Below are 17,501 nucleotides of genomic sequence, written 5' to 3' on the forward strand. Positions count from 1 at the left end.
AGGACGGAGCTGGCCAGCCATCGTGGGACCCCTCCTCATCCCCCAGTCACTGGCTTCCCACCCGACCTCATCCTCGGGCAGCCCCCTGGCCCAGCCACACTCACGTCGGCTCCCTCTCATCGGCCAGGTCTGGGCACTGGTGCCTGTCTGGGGTCAGCGTTGGGGGGTGCTGCCGAGGCCCCGCAGGGCACACCCTCGTTGGGAAAGGGCTGAGGACCAGGCGGGTGGCCCAGGACAGATGGGTGGGGAGAGAAGTCCCAGGTCTCGCCCAGGTGTGGGGCAGGGGCTGTCTCAGCTCAGAGCTGGGATCGTGGCCCCGTCCCACCAGCATCTCTTCGCGCTCACGGATGAATTAGCTGAGAGAGGCTCACGGGGCAGCTTTCCTGAGGCTCCCCCCAGGGGGTCCCGAGACCAGTCCCCGCGCTGGGGCGCTGCAAGGCTTACCAGCAGGATCATCCGAGGACGCGGTGCGCTCCGCATAAGAAGCCCAAGGGGGCTCCCAGGAGCCTCCCCTCACCCCGGGCTTCGAGCCTGCGGCCTCCGAGCTGGACACCGGGTCGGCACCGCCACCACCCCAGCTGCATCTACGGGTCCAGGGCCTCCCGCAATGCACTGCACGGGGCTCCAGGATGCTCCCACCTGGACCCAGCGCCCCAGAGCAGGGCTGGCGATAGCTCTGCTCACATGACGTCCCACTCCACTCACGTCCCCAGCCCCGCAAGCCTCCCCCCACGGCCCCAGAAGCCAAAGCCCAGGCAGCAGAGCGGGAGGGAGGGCGCGGGCAGGGGTGCGGCCGGACCCAGGGCCAGGGCCTCGAAACAGAAGTTCTGTGGTCCGACTAAGGCCTCAAGACGGCAGGACTGCACGGCCACCGGGGAGAGGGACTGGGGCGGCTGTGGCCCGTGAGGCAGAGCCCCTGCCTGTCCCCTGGGAAGCAGCTCCCCTGACTGTGGGGCTGGTCACTTCCTCGCCAGGGGTGTGGCCAGGTGTGGGCTCCCAGGACCAGCCAGCTGGGGTAGGGAAGGCTGGAGGGGGGGCCTCCAGGTCTGTGCCTGCCCCGTTCGACCCTCCAGCCACTGGCTCCCTGCAGAGAGAGGAGGCAGAGAGGGATTCTGCCTGCCTGGTCCACAGCTCCTCGGGGCCAGAGCAGGGGCCACTCACGGCCACCAACCCCGAGCAGCCGCATGCTGGCCCTGCCATGCCCTCTGCCCGGGCCCGCCTTGAGGCTGAGAAGCAGGAGCCACCTGCAGGGGGCCAGTCGAGGGCCAGACAGGAAGAGGCCCCCCTGGTGCCTGGCTCCCGCTCGGCCAGGCCCCTCCTTTACGGCAGGGGAGGGGGCAGCGGTGTCTCCCTGTTCTATCCTCACTGGCCCCGTCCCTCCACCACACAGCCTCACAGGTGCCGCCTGCACGTCACAGCATGACGCTGGGCTGCACTGGCCGCGGACCTCTCCCTGCCAGCCTTCACCCCCTGCTGAGTAGTGGGGAGCTGCAGGGACAGTGGAATGACAAGGGTGGTGGGTGGGAGCTGACCTAAGGCATGGGGGGGGCTTGGGTTAGGGAGCCCCCAAGGCAGAGAAAAGCAGGGCTGAAGGCTCAGCCAGGCTTGGGGCTGACCCCCGGGGTGGTGCGGGGTGGAGAAGCTGACCAGGACTTCCTGGGGGACAGTCTCTGCTGGAGGAACTGGACGTGGGGACAGCTTCCCTCGAAGCAGGAGCCCGGGGTGGGTGCTGGCAAGGGGCCAGCTCCAGTTCGCAGGCCCCAAGAACGGGTTCCACAGGGGCAGGGAGGAAAGGGGCCGAGGCAGGGGTGGGCGCCTGGCCAGCAGCAAGCCCCGCCCGTCGCCTGCGGGGGTCGCTGGGGACCTTCAGGCTCCACCCCCAGCAGGTGGCCAGGAGCTGAAGGATGGAGCAGGTGGCGGGGAGTGGAGACAGCCCCGCAGGCACATTCCGATCCCCGGGCAGGCCGGCTCTCCCAGGGGCCAATTCCTTGAAGGCCAGTTATGAGCGTCGGTGAGCGAGGGCGTGCCTGAGTGTGAGCAGGTGTGTGTGCAAAGACCTGCCCGGAGGTGTGAGCCCATGTGAACTGGCGTGACACCTGTCCACGGCCGTGGGCTCCCGTGCGCTCGGCCGGTTAATGCGCTGGCTGGCTTTGGGGGATGCAGGGGGCTCCCGGGGCCGGGCCAGGGGCCGCCGGCCGAGTTCCGGGGAAGAAAGGCCTGGCTTCCTCCGGAGAAGGAGCAAGACGGCCCTTTCCCAGGAAGACAGCAGAGGGTGGCTCGGTGCCTCCTTAAGGCAGCCGAGGATCTCCACGCGGCGGGGCGTCCCAAGAAGCCACCGCCCCAGGTCACCCTCGAGGACCCCAGGCTGCCGCTCAGAGACCTCTCTCAGAGAGCACCTCCGCCTCTGCCCTCCCCCGCATTTCTGGCACTTTCTAGTGGAAACCAAGTTCCTGCGCTTGGCTAGAGAGGGGCCGTTCCAACTCTGCTTCTGGTTCCAGGCACACGGTGGGCCCCCCTTCCCCAGCTCCAAAATCTTTGGATCGAAAGACAGTAGCCTCTTTGTTGGGGGGGGCGTGCTGGGGAAAGGGAGGGGGCAGGGAACCCTACCCACCTGTTCATTCCCTCCTCCTCCGCCCCCACCTTAGGTCAGAAGGAAGAAAAAAGAAAAGCTTCCTGACTGATCCAATCTGGAACCTAATCGTCTGGACAGCTGCGGCGGCCCTGGGATGCCAGCCCGGCTGGCTCCCGGCTTGGGCACTGGATGCTGCCCCGCCAGGCCCGAGGCCTGCTGCAAACCCGAACGGACCCCATAAGCCCGGCCAGGGCAGCCCCCCGACCGGGGGCCTCCCCCCCTCCTCTAAGCCCACGTCCAGTTCCCAACAACCGGTCCCCTTCCTCCGGTGGCAGCTGCTGGCAGGGCCACGGGAGGCAGTAATATTATATATTATAACAAACAGAGGCGGCCCACTGACAAATAGGCCTGCGTGATCTAAACGGTATATTATCCCATAAAAACGTCAGCAGGCAGGGTGTCAAAGCCAAGACGGAGCAGCAGCCCTGGGGCACGGGCTCCAGGGCCCAAACCTTCCCCAGCATCGCCGGGGACTGTGGGATGTTCTCTAGGCAGCACACGCTGCTGTGATCTTGCTGTTTGCTTGTAATGCAGTCTTTGGTGGGATAAAGAAGGTTCCAGAGGGGCCTGGGGAACCCTGGGAGCTGTCCCCTGGAAGGCGAGGCAGGAAGCCACCTGCTGTCCAACACGGCATCCTGAAGCCCGGGGTCAGGCCGCCTCGAGCACCGAGTGCAAAGGCCTCCGAGGAGGGCCACTCCTGAGAACTTTGTCAGGGGGGTGAGGAGGGGCCTAAGGCCGCAGCTTGTCCCGGGGGGCGGGTGGTTTCTAGGCACCGAAGCCGTGCAGGGCGGATGCTGGTCAGCGTGGCAGCGACAGGGCCACTGCGCTCTGGTGCTGGGAGGTTGGGGAGCAGGCGCCACCAGAGGCTGTGCGGGATGTGCTCATGGGACGCCCCAGGCAGAGGCAGTCCTGACACCCCTCCCTCCCCAGACGGAGCACCCGTATCCCGCATCCCGTTGCCACTGACCCCTTGCCAGCGTGATCGTAGCCTCTCGAGAAGGGCACTCGCCATGGGCGGAGATCAGGCTGTCGGTGGGAATCCCCCTGGGACCCTGGCCATGCCAATCAGGGCAGCCACGCGGCCCACAGGGCCCCTGGGGCGGAGGCGCAGTGCCCATCTGTCGGGCCTATATTCAGATATTTATGGTAGGGAGGAAGCCAGGCGGGGCTCAGAGGCTTCTTTCAGGAGGAAGGGCAAGGGGGCACTGGGAGTGGCGACCAAGGCCCCCTTCCGCCCGGAAAGCACTCATTCCCAGTGGTGCTGGCTGCAGTCTTTCTGTGCTTGGGAATTCCCAGGTCAGGGCTGGTCCCAGGCTCAGACCCTGGAGTTCGACCAGGGGCATTCTGGGAAGTGTAGTCCTTGGGGAGTTGGGAGGGCCTGCTGGGATTTCTGGGGGCATTTTTGTCAAGAGCAGCAAGCAAGAGAGAGCAAGAGAGGTTACCCTGACCCTAATCCCAAGGTGGAAGTTTGACATTCCTGGGAAACGGCCGACCTTAGACATCTGCTCGCTGAAAAGACACCACCCAGTGTTGGCTTCCAGCCTCAGATCACACCCAGGGGTGATTTCTCTGAGCAAGGCACCCGGAGCTCTTATTTTGGTGGGGAGACCTGGAACTCCCCAGAGAGGGGAAGACCTTGCCCAAAGGACCCCAACCCGTCCTCTGACGGCTGTCCCCAGACAGCAGGGCAGATAGGGGTGCTACCTGCGGGGCTCCAGGAAGGGCTGCAGCACACCCACACACACTCACACGTTATTTATGTTCACCCGGAACTCTTATTTTGGTGGGGAGACCTGGAACTCCCAGAGAGGGGAAGACCTTGCCCGGAGGACCCCAACTCATCTTTTGACAGCTGTCCCAAGACAGCAGGGCAGACAGGGGTGCTACCTGCGGAGCTCCGGGAAGGGCTGCAGCGCACCCACGCGCTCTCACACATTATTTATGCTCACAGCCTGCGCTGATGACATATGTAAGTTGACAGCGAACATCCTATCAACTTGCTGGAGTGTATCTTGATTGTTAAAACACACTCTTAAAGGTGTACGATCATTTATCAAATTAAAATAGCGGCGCCTTGCCTGTCCCTTTTCTGCCTTTCCTGCAGCCTCCCTCCTCCTCCTCCTCCTCCGGCCTCCTGGGTTTCCTGCCCTTGCACCCAGGCCCTGCGCCTCGGGTGGGGGTGGGGGGACCCTGCCCCTGCTTCCAGGGACCAGGACTCGGCGCCCCCTCCCCACCCCCCCGCCCAGGCCAGGGCAAGCCCACTAATCGCCAAGAAGTGACAAATGCCAGAAGCCCCACCAATTAAATCTAAACTCAAGCAAAGCTCAGTGGCCAGTAAATTATTATTTTTATTAGCTTGAACCAAGTTCTCGTAAGAGAGAAAGTCAACTTGCTCCCATGAATGGCTCTTGTATAATTTATTTAACTCTGTGCTCTTTGCCAAAGCCTGGAATATTTTTAGCTCGTTCTGTTGTTGGATTTGGCTTTTTTATGTGTGTTTCTGAGGGGTATTTTTAGCTCCCTCCATGTTATTCTAACAGCCTCCTGTGCGTTTTGTCCTGTCTGTGCGGGCTGTTGAACCCAGTCTCGCAGCAGACGAGGGAGATTTCTAAGAATAAACGGGCACGTTTGGGGGTGCTGGGGATGGCACGAGGCCGCTCCCTGCCTCGCCGGCTAATGTGCCTCCGTGCTCACGTGACCTGGATATTCCTATAGGAATATCCTCGTGGGAATAATCCGACAGGGGGGCAGCTCACGCCCTCAGGAGAAAAAACCCACATTCCAAAAATGGCTTCGCCGGAGCAGCGGGCAGCGGGCAGCGGGCGAGGCGGCCACAGCCCGGCCGGCGGGTCCACACGGCCGCCGGATTCCGGGCCCCGGGCTCCGCGGGGCGGCTCGGGCTTTGATGTCTGCTTCTGTCACTTACTGAGCAGGATGGGTAGCGTCCTCGGAAAGTAACTCTTTTCACACCTACTTAATGTTGGTAACTGTTGCAGAAACACGCCATCGTGTCATTGAGTTAATGAGGTATTTACGAAAATGTATTTTTTTTCCCTTTACAAAAAAATACCACGTGAGCCGGGAGGGGGAACCTCTGATGGGGTCTTTTCACACCAGGAAGTGATCTTTCTTCTCCTCTGCTGCGTTTTTCGGTTTTTTCTTCTCGAGATGGGCGATCCGAAGCACTTGTAGCAGGAGAGGCGTTGGTGGGTCTCCGGCCAGAAGGAACCAGCCGCCCTGTTTACTCCCAGGAACCGCAGGCCCAGGGCACCAGGCTTCCAGGCTGGACCCTCACACCCCAAAGAAGCCGGGAGAAGGGGTGGAGGGAGGGGAGAGGCCACACGCAGCCAGACTGCGGACACCCAGCCCCCCCCCATCGGTCGGCTCCTCCGTCTTCCTTGGGTGGAGACCCGGTGACTCTCGGAGGCTCGGCCCCCCGAGAGAAGGATGGAGGGCAGGAGCCCACCGGCGGGAAGGCGGGGCGGGACGCGGCCTCTCCCAGGCCGGGCGGCTCCCCACCCCGCGCGATTCCCCAGGCGCTCCAGGCGCATGAAAAACCTTGGGTCGGTGCGTCGCTGCTGCTCCCGCCCCACCCCCACCAGATTTCACAGCTTTGCCTCCGGACCATCTGTATTAGAGACAAAATCTAACACTGCACTAAAAATAATGATTCCAAACATTTTAATTGCACCTTTTGGTGACAAGGTTACTGGAACAGCACTTTACCACACAACCCTGCAGCCTGATGATAAAGCCATCGGCACTTTCATTTTTAGAAAAACAACGGACGCAGCCCAGGAGCCCGACGTCCCATCGGGGTCCCTCGAGCTGACATTTTGAAAGCACGGGCTGGGGACGAGGAAGGGCAGCTGCCGTGGAGGACGGGGAGGGAGACCCTTGGCCCGGGCTGGACGGCCGCGCCAGGGACGGGCCATGCTCAGAAGCCAGGGGCTCCATCTCCGGTGGCTGGACCCTCCTCACACGGACAAGTAGGAAGCCGCTCGGAGGGATCTTCCTTTGAGCAGGGCAGCCAGCGGGGAGGGGCAGGCCGGGCTGCTGCAGCCGGAGCCTGGGAACCTGAGGCCGTCCGCGGAGACGAGAAAAGGCCGCCAAGCCGGCCGTTCGGAAATCCACACGCAAGATGCACAGACGCACACCAGAAAATTCAGCTGAATGATACAGGCTTTTCTTCTTAGACTAGATCATGTACAGATACAGACCAAAGCAACGGAGTCTGAGGCATAACGCCTTTAAAAAAAAAAAAAAATGGATCCAGCTAAATTTTGAAACCAATGCAAGACCCTGGCTTTCAGCAATTTCAAAAGGCTTTCAGCGGCAGATGTTTCTAGCTGGACGCCCACGAGGCCAGCCTTCCCGACGCAAATGGGTCGCCCATCTCCAAGCACAATAGGTTTCTCTGGTCCCCCTGGGAGGTGGAACAGCCTCCAGGAGCTGGGGACACGTGGCCCTCCGGCTCCCCCCTCCGAGGGTGCCCTGGGGACCTCCAGCGCCCTCTAGAGCACCCTGCCCGTGGGGGAGGCAGGCAGGGTCTGGGTCAAGGACACAGACCGGGCCAGCGCCCACCCAATTTCTCCAAACCCTCCGTGGCCCACGATCTAAGGACCACGTGGTCAAACTTGGAAGGAGCAAGACAATGGTTCGGGCCACGCAGCCCACGTTCCTACCTGACTTGGTGGTGCCTGCATCTGGAAAGAAGGGCAGAGAGGAGAAATGGCGGCGGACCAGGACCTGGCCGGGCTGTGGGGACTGGATGGGGATGAGAGAGGCAGCAGTGACCTGAACTGACAGGGAATCCGTCCTGGCCATGCCTCCCCAGGGGGGACAGCCCAGGCCTGTCTGCGCTCTACTGGCACAGCCTTGGTGTCAGGGGCCCTTCCGACCCTCATGTCTGCTACCCTCCAGGCTGGAGGGCATGGCCAATGGGGGGGGCAGGGGGGCTGCAGCCGCTCCCTTCCCATCCCCCTGACCAGCAGGCTCAGCCTCCCAGCCTCAGCAGGCACCAGCAGCCTGCAGCCAGAGAGGGCGGGTGGGGAAGCTGTGGCACTGTCCCTGCAGCCACCACGAGCCCCCAACCCCAGCTCCCCAGTGTGGGCTGAGCTGGGTGGGCGGTGTCTCCGATGAAGGTGCAGGACACGGAAGCTCAGGGACAGCCAGGCCAGATATTTAAAATCACCAACTGCCCAGGCAAGTACTTTTGCTCTTCCGAGGTAAAAATCCAGCAGAGAAAGAAAGAAAGAGAGAAAGAGAGAAAGAGAGAAAGAAAGAAAGAAAGAAAGGAAGGAAGGAAGGAAGGAAGGAAGGAAGGAAGGAAGGAAAGGGAGAGGAAGAATGAGGAGCAAGAAGCAGGGAAAAAGCAGCCTTGCAGAGGGCTCACAGCGGAACAGCAAGCGGCGCAGGGCTGACTCCAGCCGAGAGCGCTGCGTCCGGGCCCCCTCCACTCCCACCCGGCTCCAACTTTTTGAGTCTCGACATGCAGCAAATGCTCAAAGCCCACTAGCAATTAAATAATTTCTCGTTGTTTTTTTTTTTTTTTTTTAGGAAATTTACATTATTCTTTCTGCGGGCTCTCCCTTCTGACATTTTCCCTTCTCGCCTGACTCTGCCATCCGTTTTAATCCACACACTAATTGTAATCCCATTAAAGCAGATATAATTTTATTAGTATTCACAGTTCATCAAGCTACCAATAAGAACTGTTACTGCCAAATCACCATCAACAACAGCAACAACACGGCACCCACCGTTTTGATGTTTAGAGCACACTGTAAACAAAAGCAAGCCAACCTTCCAGGGTGACCGGCAGGTCCCCCACAGGCGCAGCCCCTCCAGCTTCCTGCCAACTTAGTCGGCGCTGGCCAGTGATCTCCAGGGTCTCGGGAGGTAGCGGCCCCTTGGCCATCCTGTCCCTGGCCCTGGTTCGCCTCCGACCTTGCCAAACAGGAATATCAAAGCCACCCGACAAGGGGCCCGCTCTGGAGGCCTGGAGAAGACCGGAGTGCGGGATGGCCCTGGCTCTCTCCTCTTGGAGCAAATTCGCAGGGAACTCGCCTGCACCGAAATCCAGAGGCTGCCCCCGCGGCCGCCCCCAGCCGAGCCGGCGCCGGCTCTGCCCTCCCCCGGGGCGCAGGCCCTAAGGCTGGGCCGCGATCTGGCCACGCTTTGTCCCGGCTTTAGCAGGATACCAGAGGCACTTGTTAAAGCAAATGCATCTCCTGCAAACCCATTCTCGCCCTGACACTTCAAGGCTTTATATAGAAACAGGATTTGCTCGTCTTACACCAGCAGTCCCTATTAACGCTCACCCCGCGCGCACACCGCCCTAATCCGCCAGGCCGCGGCACCCCCCCCCCCCCGCGTCACAGCAGCCGTTTTGTTCCCGCAGAAAGTGCCTCGTTGTCCCAGGCCCGGAATGGCTTAAGGATGTGAATGCAGAATGCAGAAATGAGGTTTCCGCGGAATTTAGTTCTGCTGCAGGAAGGGGTGGGGGGAGGGTGGCAGGAGGGGAAAGGCTTTATTTTTAGCCGGCTCCTGGGATGCCCTTCCGAGACCCCCGGGGGACCCCAGGGAAGGTCGCTCGAAACCGCGATGCTCCGGCTCGCGGGGCCCGCAGGACGCGCGGGCCGCCGCCGGTGCCAGAGCAGGGAAATGAAACCGAAGGCTTCTCCGCAAAGGCTCCAAGGAGAAGGGAGGGACGGGCGCCCTCCGACCCTGGACCTTGCCCAGCTCGCCGCAGGGCCTCCTCTCCCGCGCCCGGCCGCCCAGCACTGACCTGTGTGCGAAGCCATGGGCAGCGGCGACGGGAAGTACTTTCCGGGCTGGAAGTGCGCCGGGGGCTGCGCGGCGGGTCCGGCCGGGGCGAGGCGCGCGGCAGCAGCGGCGCTGCGGTGGCCCAGGCTCCCGCGCTCCGACAGCAGATGCGGCGGCGGTGCGAAGTCGCGGCCATCCATGCCGGGCCCCGGCCCCGGCCCCGGCCCCGGCCCGCCGCCTCCCGGGAGCAGCGCGGCCGGGGCCCGGGAGCGGCTCGGCGCGCGGGCGGCGCGCGGGCGACGCGGAGGCGGCGGCGTCCGGGGTCACCGGTGGCGGCCACGGAACGGTCAGCACACCGGTGGACTGGGCTCCTGGGAGGGCGGCCGCGTGCCGAGCCGGCGGCCGCCGTGCGGATCCATAGTCTGCGGAGGCAAGCAGAGGAGACTCGGTGACTCGGGGTCTCGGCTCGCCCGGGGGGGGGTCCCCACCCTGCCGGTGCCCCCCCCCCCAGCCCCCCGCTCCGCCGGCCCGAGCCGCGGCCAGGCCGGGCGGCGGGGCCCGGAGCGCTCCGCGCGTCTCCCCGCTGAACGCGCGCGCGCCGGCCACCTGGGCCGCCCGGATCCCCGCGCGCACACGCACCGTCCCGGCCACGCTCCGCCGGGTGGAGCCCGAGGGAACCCGGCCGCACCGCTCGCCGCTTCCCCTTCGCAGGTCCCTGCGGCGAGGGCGCCGCGGCGAAAGGCTGCTGGCTCCGCTGGGTGATAAAAACCCAAATCTGCGAAGCCATCACGCACACACAGACACAGTCGCGCGCGCGCGCGCACACACACACACGCACGCACACACACACCCTCTCCCCTCCCCCGCTGCCCAAAGGTGTCTCCGAGGAAAGGCCTGGGGTCCACACTAGCTTTTTTTCCTCTCTCCCTATTCCGAGGTTCAGCTTTTACTGCATTCCGCTTAACCGAATAACCATGCTAATTAAGCGAGTAATTTTATTGATTGTAACTCAAGAGTTCTTTCTTTTTTTTTTTTTTTAATAACCTTCCTTTCGCCCCTCTCCCATCCCCCTATGCGTCTTTGGGTCCATTCTTTTGAACCCAGCCCCCCTCCCGAGCCCTAATGGGACCAGGCCCCCACCCCGCAGCGCCGAGCCAGGACCACGGGCCAGCTCCCCGGAGCCCCGGGAGTCGACGTCCGCCTCCGGCGTCCCCTGGGCCGCCTCGCCGCAGTGCCGGGCCTGCCGTCCCGGAGTCGGGAGCTTTCTGGCGAGGCTCGAACAATCACCCCGCCCCCCAGTCACATTCGCCCGGGATCTTCCTCTGCGGACTGGGGGCTGGGGGTTGGGGGGGCTCTGAGAATCAGAAATTGTTCTTTCTCAGCGCCCCAAATGGGCCAGGGAATTCCTCCCTTCGGCGCCTGCCCCCGGCCGCCAAGCCGAGGCCGGGCGCCCGGGGGGACCCGGGGGCACGGACAATTGGCCGGGCCCAGAGCAACCTTCCCCGCTGCTCTGGTCCCAGCGGACCTCAGGCCTCCGTCCACCTCCACCTCCAGGCTGGGCCACCGAAGGCCCCCCACCTCCCTTGGCTTCCACCCCACCCAACGCAGAGGCCACACTCCGAAGCGAAACCGGGGACAATTTCAGACGCTGGGTGCGGGGCGGCCGAGCAAGCGACACACACTGGCCGGCGGTGCCCCCGCCGCGTGGACCTCTTTCATGTTGCACACGTCTCCTCATTTCCTAAGTCTGCACTGTTTGAATGTTTGCGATCACCTCCGACAAAAGGGCGGTGGGTAGGCTCAACATTCTTAACAGCAAAATGTGCAGAATGCCTTCTGATTTTTTTTTTTTTTGGTCGTCCCACCCGTGACAACAAAGCGATTACGACGTTTTGCATTTTGTGAATACCATCTTAAATCGCTATATTTAATGCCGCGGGTTCTACACGTCTTATTTGCAGAGTATTTTGTGTTTGATTTAATCTACCACCGAAGACATAATGTATTAAGTGAATACATATTTGCTCAGCTGATAAGCTTTTTCATATTTATTCGGAGAGCTTTTGCATTGTAAATAAACGAGGCCTACACAAAGAGTTCTCTTTGTCTCTCAACTTCATACAAAGGGGTTCTGGGTTTCCTCCCCTCTGGGGATCGTCAGCTCTCTACCCCGGTCTAACAAACAGCTCGGCTCGCCGCCGCTTAGGCCTGCAGAGCCAGCGCCAGGCCGCCAGGGCCGGAGGCGGGCCGGGTGAGCCGGCTGCCCGCACCGGGGTCAGGGAAGGGAGGGGCTGCCAGTGCCGGGCTAGGGGCCTGCGGGAAGCGAGGTGGGAGCCGGGGGGCGCGGGGCGGGACAAAGGGGAGAAGGAGGGGAGGGAGGTCGGGAATCTGCGGCTTCAAAGGCGCCGAGGGCCCCGGGCTGCGCGCGCGGGGGTGCAGCACTCCCCGCTGGCCTCCGGGAAGCCGCGTAGGCTCTGCTTTTGTTTGGGGGGGCTTCCTTTTTTTCCAATAAGAAATCCCAAAATTGCCGAGAAAGCAGAAGCTGCTCTACATTCTCGGGATGCGGGCTCCGCTACGAGCAGCAATTTTAATCTTCACCTTCTGCGGGCGGATCGCGGGCTGGATTGATCCTTCTCCACCAGCCTGCTAGACTTTTTACGCGGGAGGGGCTGGGTTACTGCCGCCCGTCTGGGCCGCGGCGATTCCTACTAGGTCGGAGGGGCTTTTCTTTGTGTTCTTTGCTCCCGGGGAGAGGCCGCGCCGCGCCTCCCTGGCCGCCGGAGAGAGGCGGCCTGCAAAATACCAGCAGGGCAGGGAGCGGGGCGGGGACCCGCGGCCGCCGCGGCCTCGTCCTGGACGCGAAGTTCCGGAGCCCAGGTGCCGCCACCCGCGAGTCCCAGGGCTCCGAGCCCCCTCCCCCAAGCGCCGGGAGAGGCGGCAGCAGAGGACAGCTCTGCAGCCGCGAATCGGGCGGGTCTAACAAATGAAACGGAGCGAAATGGGTGGCGGGCAGGGGGCCCCCGCGCCGGCTGAAAAATCGCTGACAAGGGCATTTTGGGAAGAGCTGAACCTCGCAACGCCGGGCTCCTCCCCAGGACCCCGCGGCGCGGTCCCTGGAGTCGCCTTTCCAGCTGAGCGTGGCTCGAGCGCCGCAGGATGTGGGGTTCCTCCAGATTTGCTTCGGTTTTAACTTAGGCACCAAGAAGCCTGCCCTTGCTTCGGGCGCGCTGGCGCCGTGGGGCCTGCAGGCTTGGTTGGGGCCCGGCGCATACCGGGGCAGGCTGCTCCGGCGCCGCCACAGAACCCGCTCCCTGCGAAACGGTGGCATCCGACCCCCCCTCCCCCGCCCCCACCCGGAGAGGACCGAGGCTTAGGGCCGCGCGGGATCCCCAGGCCCCAGAGCGCACCCGCCCGCAGACCTCGCCTAGCGGGCGGTGGCCTGAGCCCCGCACGCCGCCCGGAACGCGCGCGGGTAGAAAGCCTGGCTGCCCTGGCCTCGCTTGGCCCCTCTTCCACCCTCATCCCCCGGGAAAAATTTTTCTGAAATGAATTAGGCTCTGCAAAGCAAACCCCCACCCCCGCCCCGCAACCTTACAGTTACCCCTCTCCGCCCGGTCCCTCGCCCCGCACGCTGCCAGCGACCGGAAAGCCCCCCTGGTAGGTGGCCCGGGCCGCCTCGGCCAGTGCGAGCCGGCTCGTTCCCAGCGCCGAGGAGCGATCGGGCGGGGCAGACCCGAGGCTGCTCGGGGGAGGGGAGAAGGGTGGGGGGGGCAAACAATTGGGGTTCGTCCGTGGTGCCGCCAGAGCCGGGCACGCATTGACTGCGTCTGGGAGCTCGCCGACTGTCCACCCAGAGTCGTCCGCGCCGCTCGCGCCGGACGCAGCCTGGCGGTCCCTGTCCTGTCGCGATTATTTATTTTTAATGCTGGGTGTCGATCGAGAAAACAAGCGCTCAGAGCAAAGCAAGGACGCATTACGGGGGGGGGGGATTTTAAACCGATCAATACGATTTTTCAGAGGGAAAAAAAAATCGCTCTTATATATAGTCCATCTTTAAAAAAAAAAAAAAAAGCCTGCTCGACATTATAACGGATTTTTTTAAAGGGAAGATATATACTTAACATCGCAACCCTGAATTTCTCTCGCTAAAAAAAAAAAAATGTAAATCCCCAAAGCCAAAATAAAATAATAATAAAAATACAAAAAACAAAAAAATGAAAGCAATTTCAGTTACTTACTGGAGGCTGTTTCCTGGATACAATTGAATGCAATACAATTAAACCAGTAAATGTGACTTTGTTTTGTATTCCTATTGGTATTTTCAATGTGCTGACTGTTGCACTGTAAATGCACCGCTTCCACAACAACGACTCTAGCGAGCCCATCCAGAGCGGCTCTCAAACCTGCAGCCCGGCGCGGCGAGCCACGGGCCCTGCATACTAATAAGCCCGTGCCACTCAGCCCCGAGCAGCCCGCGAGCTGATTGGCCGCGCGGCCCTCCGCGGCCGGGAGCTCGTGCCACTCATTCGGCGTAAACAGGCCTCCCAATAGGCTGGCGCCAGGCCAGGGAGCTGCCAATCAGGGAGCAGCAGGGCTACTACGGAGCCCGATGGCGCCTAATTCAAGCCCGGCGACTGCGCAGCTCCTCTGCGCAGATCGTTGCTGCTGAATGGGACGGTTTGGCGCTGGGCGGGAGAGGGAGCAAGGACGAGTGGGAGCGTGTGTGTCCACGCCGAGGGGAAGGCTTTGGCTTGTTTTTTTTTTTTATTCTGTTTTTAATTTTAACCCAGCATGTCACACTTTTGGCGTCTCGTGCACAGAGGCCAGGAGAATAAACAGCAACACTCATTGCAACAGATGCTTTTTCAAATACCTAGGATCTGTCTGGCAGGTGGTCGAACCCGGCACAGGTAGGCCCGAGCTCCAAGAACGGAGGCTTCCTCGGATTGCCCAGTCCTTCGGCCACTCTGAGGCCTCCGCCTGCTGTGACCAAGCTCAGGAATGCCCACGCGCCCGCAGTACAGGCTCCAGATTCGCCCGGCTGGTCCTCTCCTTCCCTTGATCCAAGGATCAAACTCTGGGGAGAAGGTCCTGTGTCTCTGGCCATGTATCTGGGGACCCTGCTTTTATCTTCCTTGGCTACATTTTACAACAGAGAACTGATCGAAATGAAATCATGGATTTACTAAGGTCAAGACAAAGGTTGCCCTTTCTTCATCAGCAACGAGGTTTTTAAAATATGTTCACCTTGATATGCATGGCGCGAAACCCGGGCATAGTACGTTTCAATGTCGCTCTTACATATCCGCTAAATTCCCGCCCAATTAAAAGACACTTGGGAGGTGTCTTCATGGTAATCAGATGCAAACTTCTTTTTAAAAAAGAGTCTCCAAATAAATATCTCTGCTAGAATTTGGTTTCCCAGCAAAATGCTATTTATTCTCAGGAGTCAAGGCTGTGTCTTAGAGGCAATGGATACATGATTTTTGCTCCTCTTTCTCCAGGTGAAGCCCTGCCTCCCCCTCCGGGGGACAATATATATATATATATATATATATATATACCCACATACATATATAGGTGTGTGTATGTGCACACACACCTACATGTGTATATGTATGTATAAACTAGATGCCAACCAACGCGTGAACAAGCGTTAGAAATTTTCTGCCCGCTCATCCCGGTAGGGACACTAAAGGGTTAAGCCGGAGACCTTCTGTTGTCACCTTCTTTCCCCGCCCTCCCCGCCCACTCCCGCGGGATCGCCCGGATTGGCGGGCACTCCGCCAGCAGGCTGTCAATCACCGAGTGTAAACAAGGCGCTGATTGGCTGTTGTCCAGTCCGCACAGGGCCTCCCGAAAAAAGCAATTACTGGCTCCGCGGTTTCAAGGCGGCCCAAGGCCGCTTGATGAAAGGAGATAAGCTGGGGACCGTTTCCAGGACCCCCTCGGGCCGACCCCGGCCGCCCCGGAGCCGAGGTGCGGCGCAGAGCCCGCGGATCAAAGGAATCCGGAGAGAAAGGGGAAGCGGGCGCTCGGCCCGGGCCGGCCTTCCCCCGCGGGCATCTCTGACCTGGGGTGGGGGCTCGGGCCGCGGGCGGGGCTCCGGAATTAGGGCCCGCTTCCGGCGGCGCGGCCGGCGGGGCAGTTCCAGGGAGCCTGGGGCTGGCAGGTAAGCGCCGGGCTCCTCGGGCCCGGGCCGGGGGCTCAGGACAGGGCGCGCGACCCCGAGTCCCGGCTCGGACGACAGCCCTAGGGGACGGCGAGGGCTCCGCCCCCCACGGCCCCAGCCCCTGGCCTGTCCCGAGGCGGGTGCCTTCGGAAGCGACCCCGAGCGGCGCACGGCGGCCGCGGGAGGAGAGGCGGCACGCATAAATCCATAAAGCGCTAGGAGATCCGATTAGGGCACGGCTATTCATTAGGCCGGGGGCGATTGAATTAGGTCGCGGGTGTGGGCCCGGGGGGCCGGCGCGGGCTGAACGCGGCCGCCGGGATGGGCGGGGGTGGGGGGAGAGGTCTCTGGCGCAGACCACCGGGCTTGGGCCGTGGCTTCCGGAGAAAGAAATCCCAGCACTGGCCCGGGAGGGAGTGTTGAGGAGACGGGGTTCCTCCTGGTCCTGAACCCTTGAGTGCGTGCGGAGGCCGCCCGCTTCCCACGCACACCGGGGAAAGCCAGCCCGAGCCCTGTTCGGCTCCGGAGAAATCGCGCCCTCCTTGGGGTGGGTAGGTGGGTGGGGGCGCCCTCGGCCCCCCGATCCAGCGCAGGGCCAGGCGGGGCCGGAGCTGAGGCAGGGAGCGGCTGTCTGTGCCCTCCCGGAGCACTCCGGGCTCCCAGCACTTCTCCGGTTTCGGTGGCGTGGCGCGCCGAGCCGGCCCGATCCGTGCGCCCAGCGGCCCCGCCAGCTCCGCACTGCCCTTGGATTCCCAGGCCCCAGCGGGGCGCCCCTCACCTCCGCATGTTTCCCCATTACTGTCTCCGATGAGCTTCTTTTCTGGCCCAGAACTTTTTTTTTTTTTTTAATTTAAGATTAAGTTTTAAAGCTCCACTTGAAATTTTTTAAAATGAGAAAAATACGTGTAAGAAGGAAACCCTCCATCCAAAAGAAAGAACGCCTTGGCAACCCGCAGTGTCCCTGGAGTTGCTCGGAGCTTCCTGAGGGTGTGCTTGCTGGTGCGCCCCCAGACGCGACGGTGGGTCGGAAGGGCCTCCAGGCCCCCATTCTCCTTCCGGGTGTCTGAGGAGGGGCATCTGCTGGGAAGCTCCTCGGGGGCCCCCAAACCCTGTCCCATCCCCCTCGGGCAGAGTATTGTCCGAGGGTCCTGGAGCTTGGCTGATGGGCCCCACCGCAGCCACAGCCCTAGACTTGCAGGCTACCAGCTGGATGAGAGGCGGGAGGGCAGCACAGGCTCCGGGCCTCCCTTCCCTCGGAAGATTGGCTCAGATCCTTCCAGCTCCCCATCACCACACGCCTAAGTCAGGGGGTGAGAACTGGCCTGCAGAACACCAGAGTGCCCTAGAGTCCTCTGCCCTGTCCCGCAGGTCACCTTCCCAGAGAGATGCTGCCCACGTGGGGAGGAGGAAGAACAGCTCCCTGTCTGCCTCACTTCCCGCCTCCCTCTCTCCCCAGTGTCACTTGAAACAAATCTAGTGGGCTCTTTTTTTTTTTTTTTAACCCCAATACTGTTTCAAAACAGTTGTTACAGCAAATAGCTGCAGACGGGCCTGCTGGATGTGGCAGGGGCTGGCAGCTGCCCAGCACAGGCGCTTGGCCGCCAGGCAGCTCCCACAGTACCAAAATAAGCTCCCCGTGTTCCCCCTCGGAAGACGGGGCCCGCGGAGGCTCTGGCAGGGGCACGTCTGGTTGGGCGAGCTCTCAGCTTGGAGGAAACCTCCCCTCTTTCATTTTTCACCCTCCCTGTTGTCCAGAGCTAACAACTGTTTCCAATTTCAGAGGAACATGGTGTAGGATCTGCAGAGCAGCCTTCCCCTGGGTGGGAGAGGGCGGGAAGGAGAGGGCTGGAGAGATGAGGTCAGGGTTGAGCTGGGGCGCCCAGGTCTCTGCAGCCGCCCACAGTTTCACGAGTGGGCTCCCCATCAGGC

General features: G+C 61.8%; 1 protein-coding gene across 1 annotated transcript in view; it reads right to left on the reverse strand.

The window, feature by feature from the left end:
- Positions 1-9,664, reverse strand: part of BAHCC1 (BAH domain and coiled-coil containing 1) — a 56,349-nt gene extending 46,685 nt beyond the window's left edge. The window contains 1 exon segment of the mRNA XM_013989840.2: positions 9,423-9,664. Within this exon segment, the coding sequence (XP_013845294.2) occupies positions 9,423-9,600 (178 nt within the window). The 5' untranslated portion in view covers positions 9,601-9,664.

The sequence above is a fragment of the Sus scrofa genome, chromosome 12, assembly GCF_000003025.6.
Source record: "Sus scrofa isolate TJ Tabasco breed Duroc chromosome 12, Sscrofa11.1, whole genome shotgun sequence".
Lineage (NCBI taxonomy): Eukaryota > Metazoa > Chordata > Mammalia > Artiodactyla > Suidae > Sus > Sus scrofa.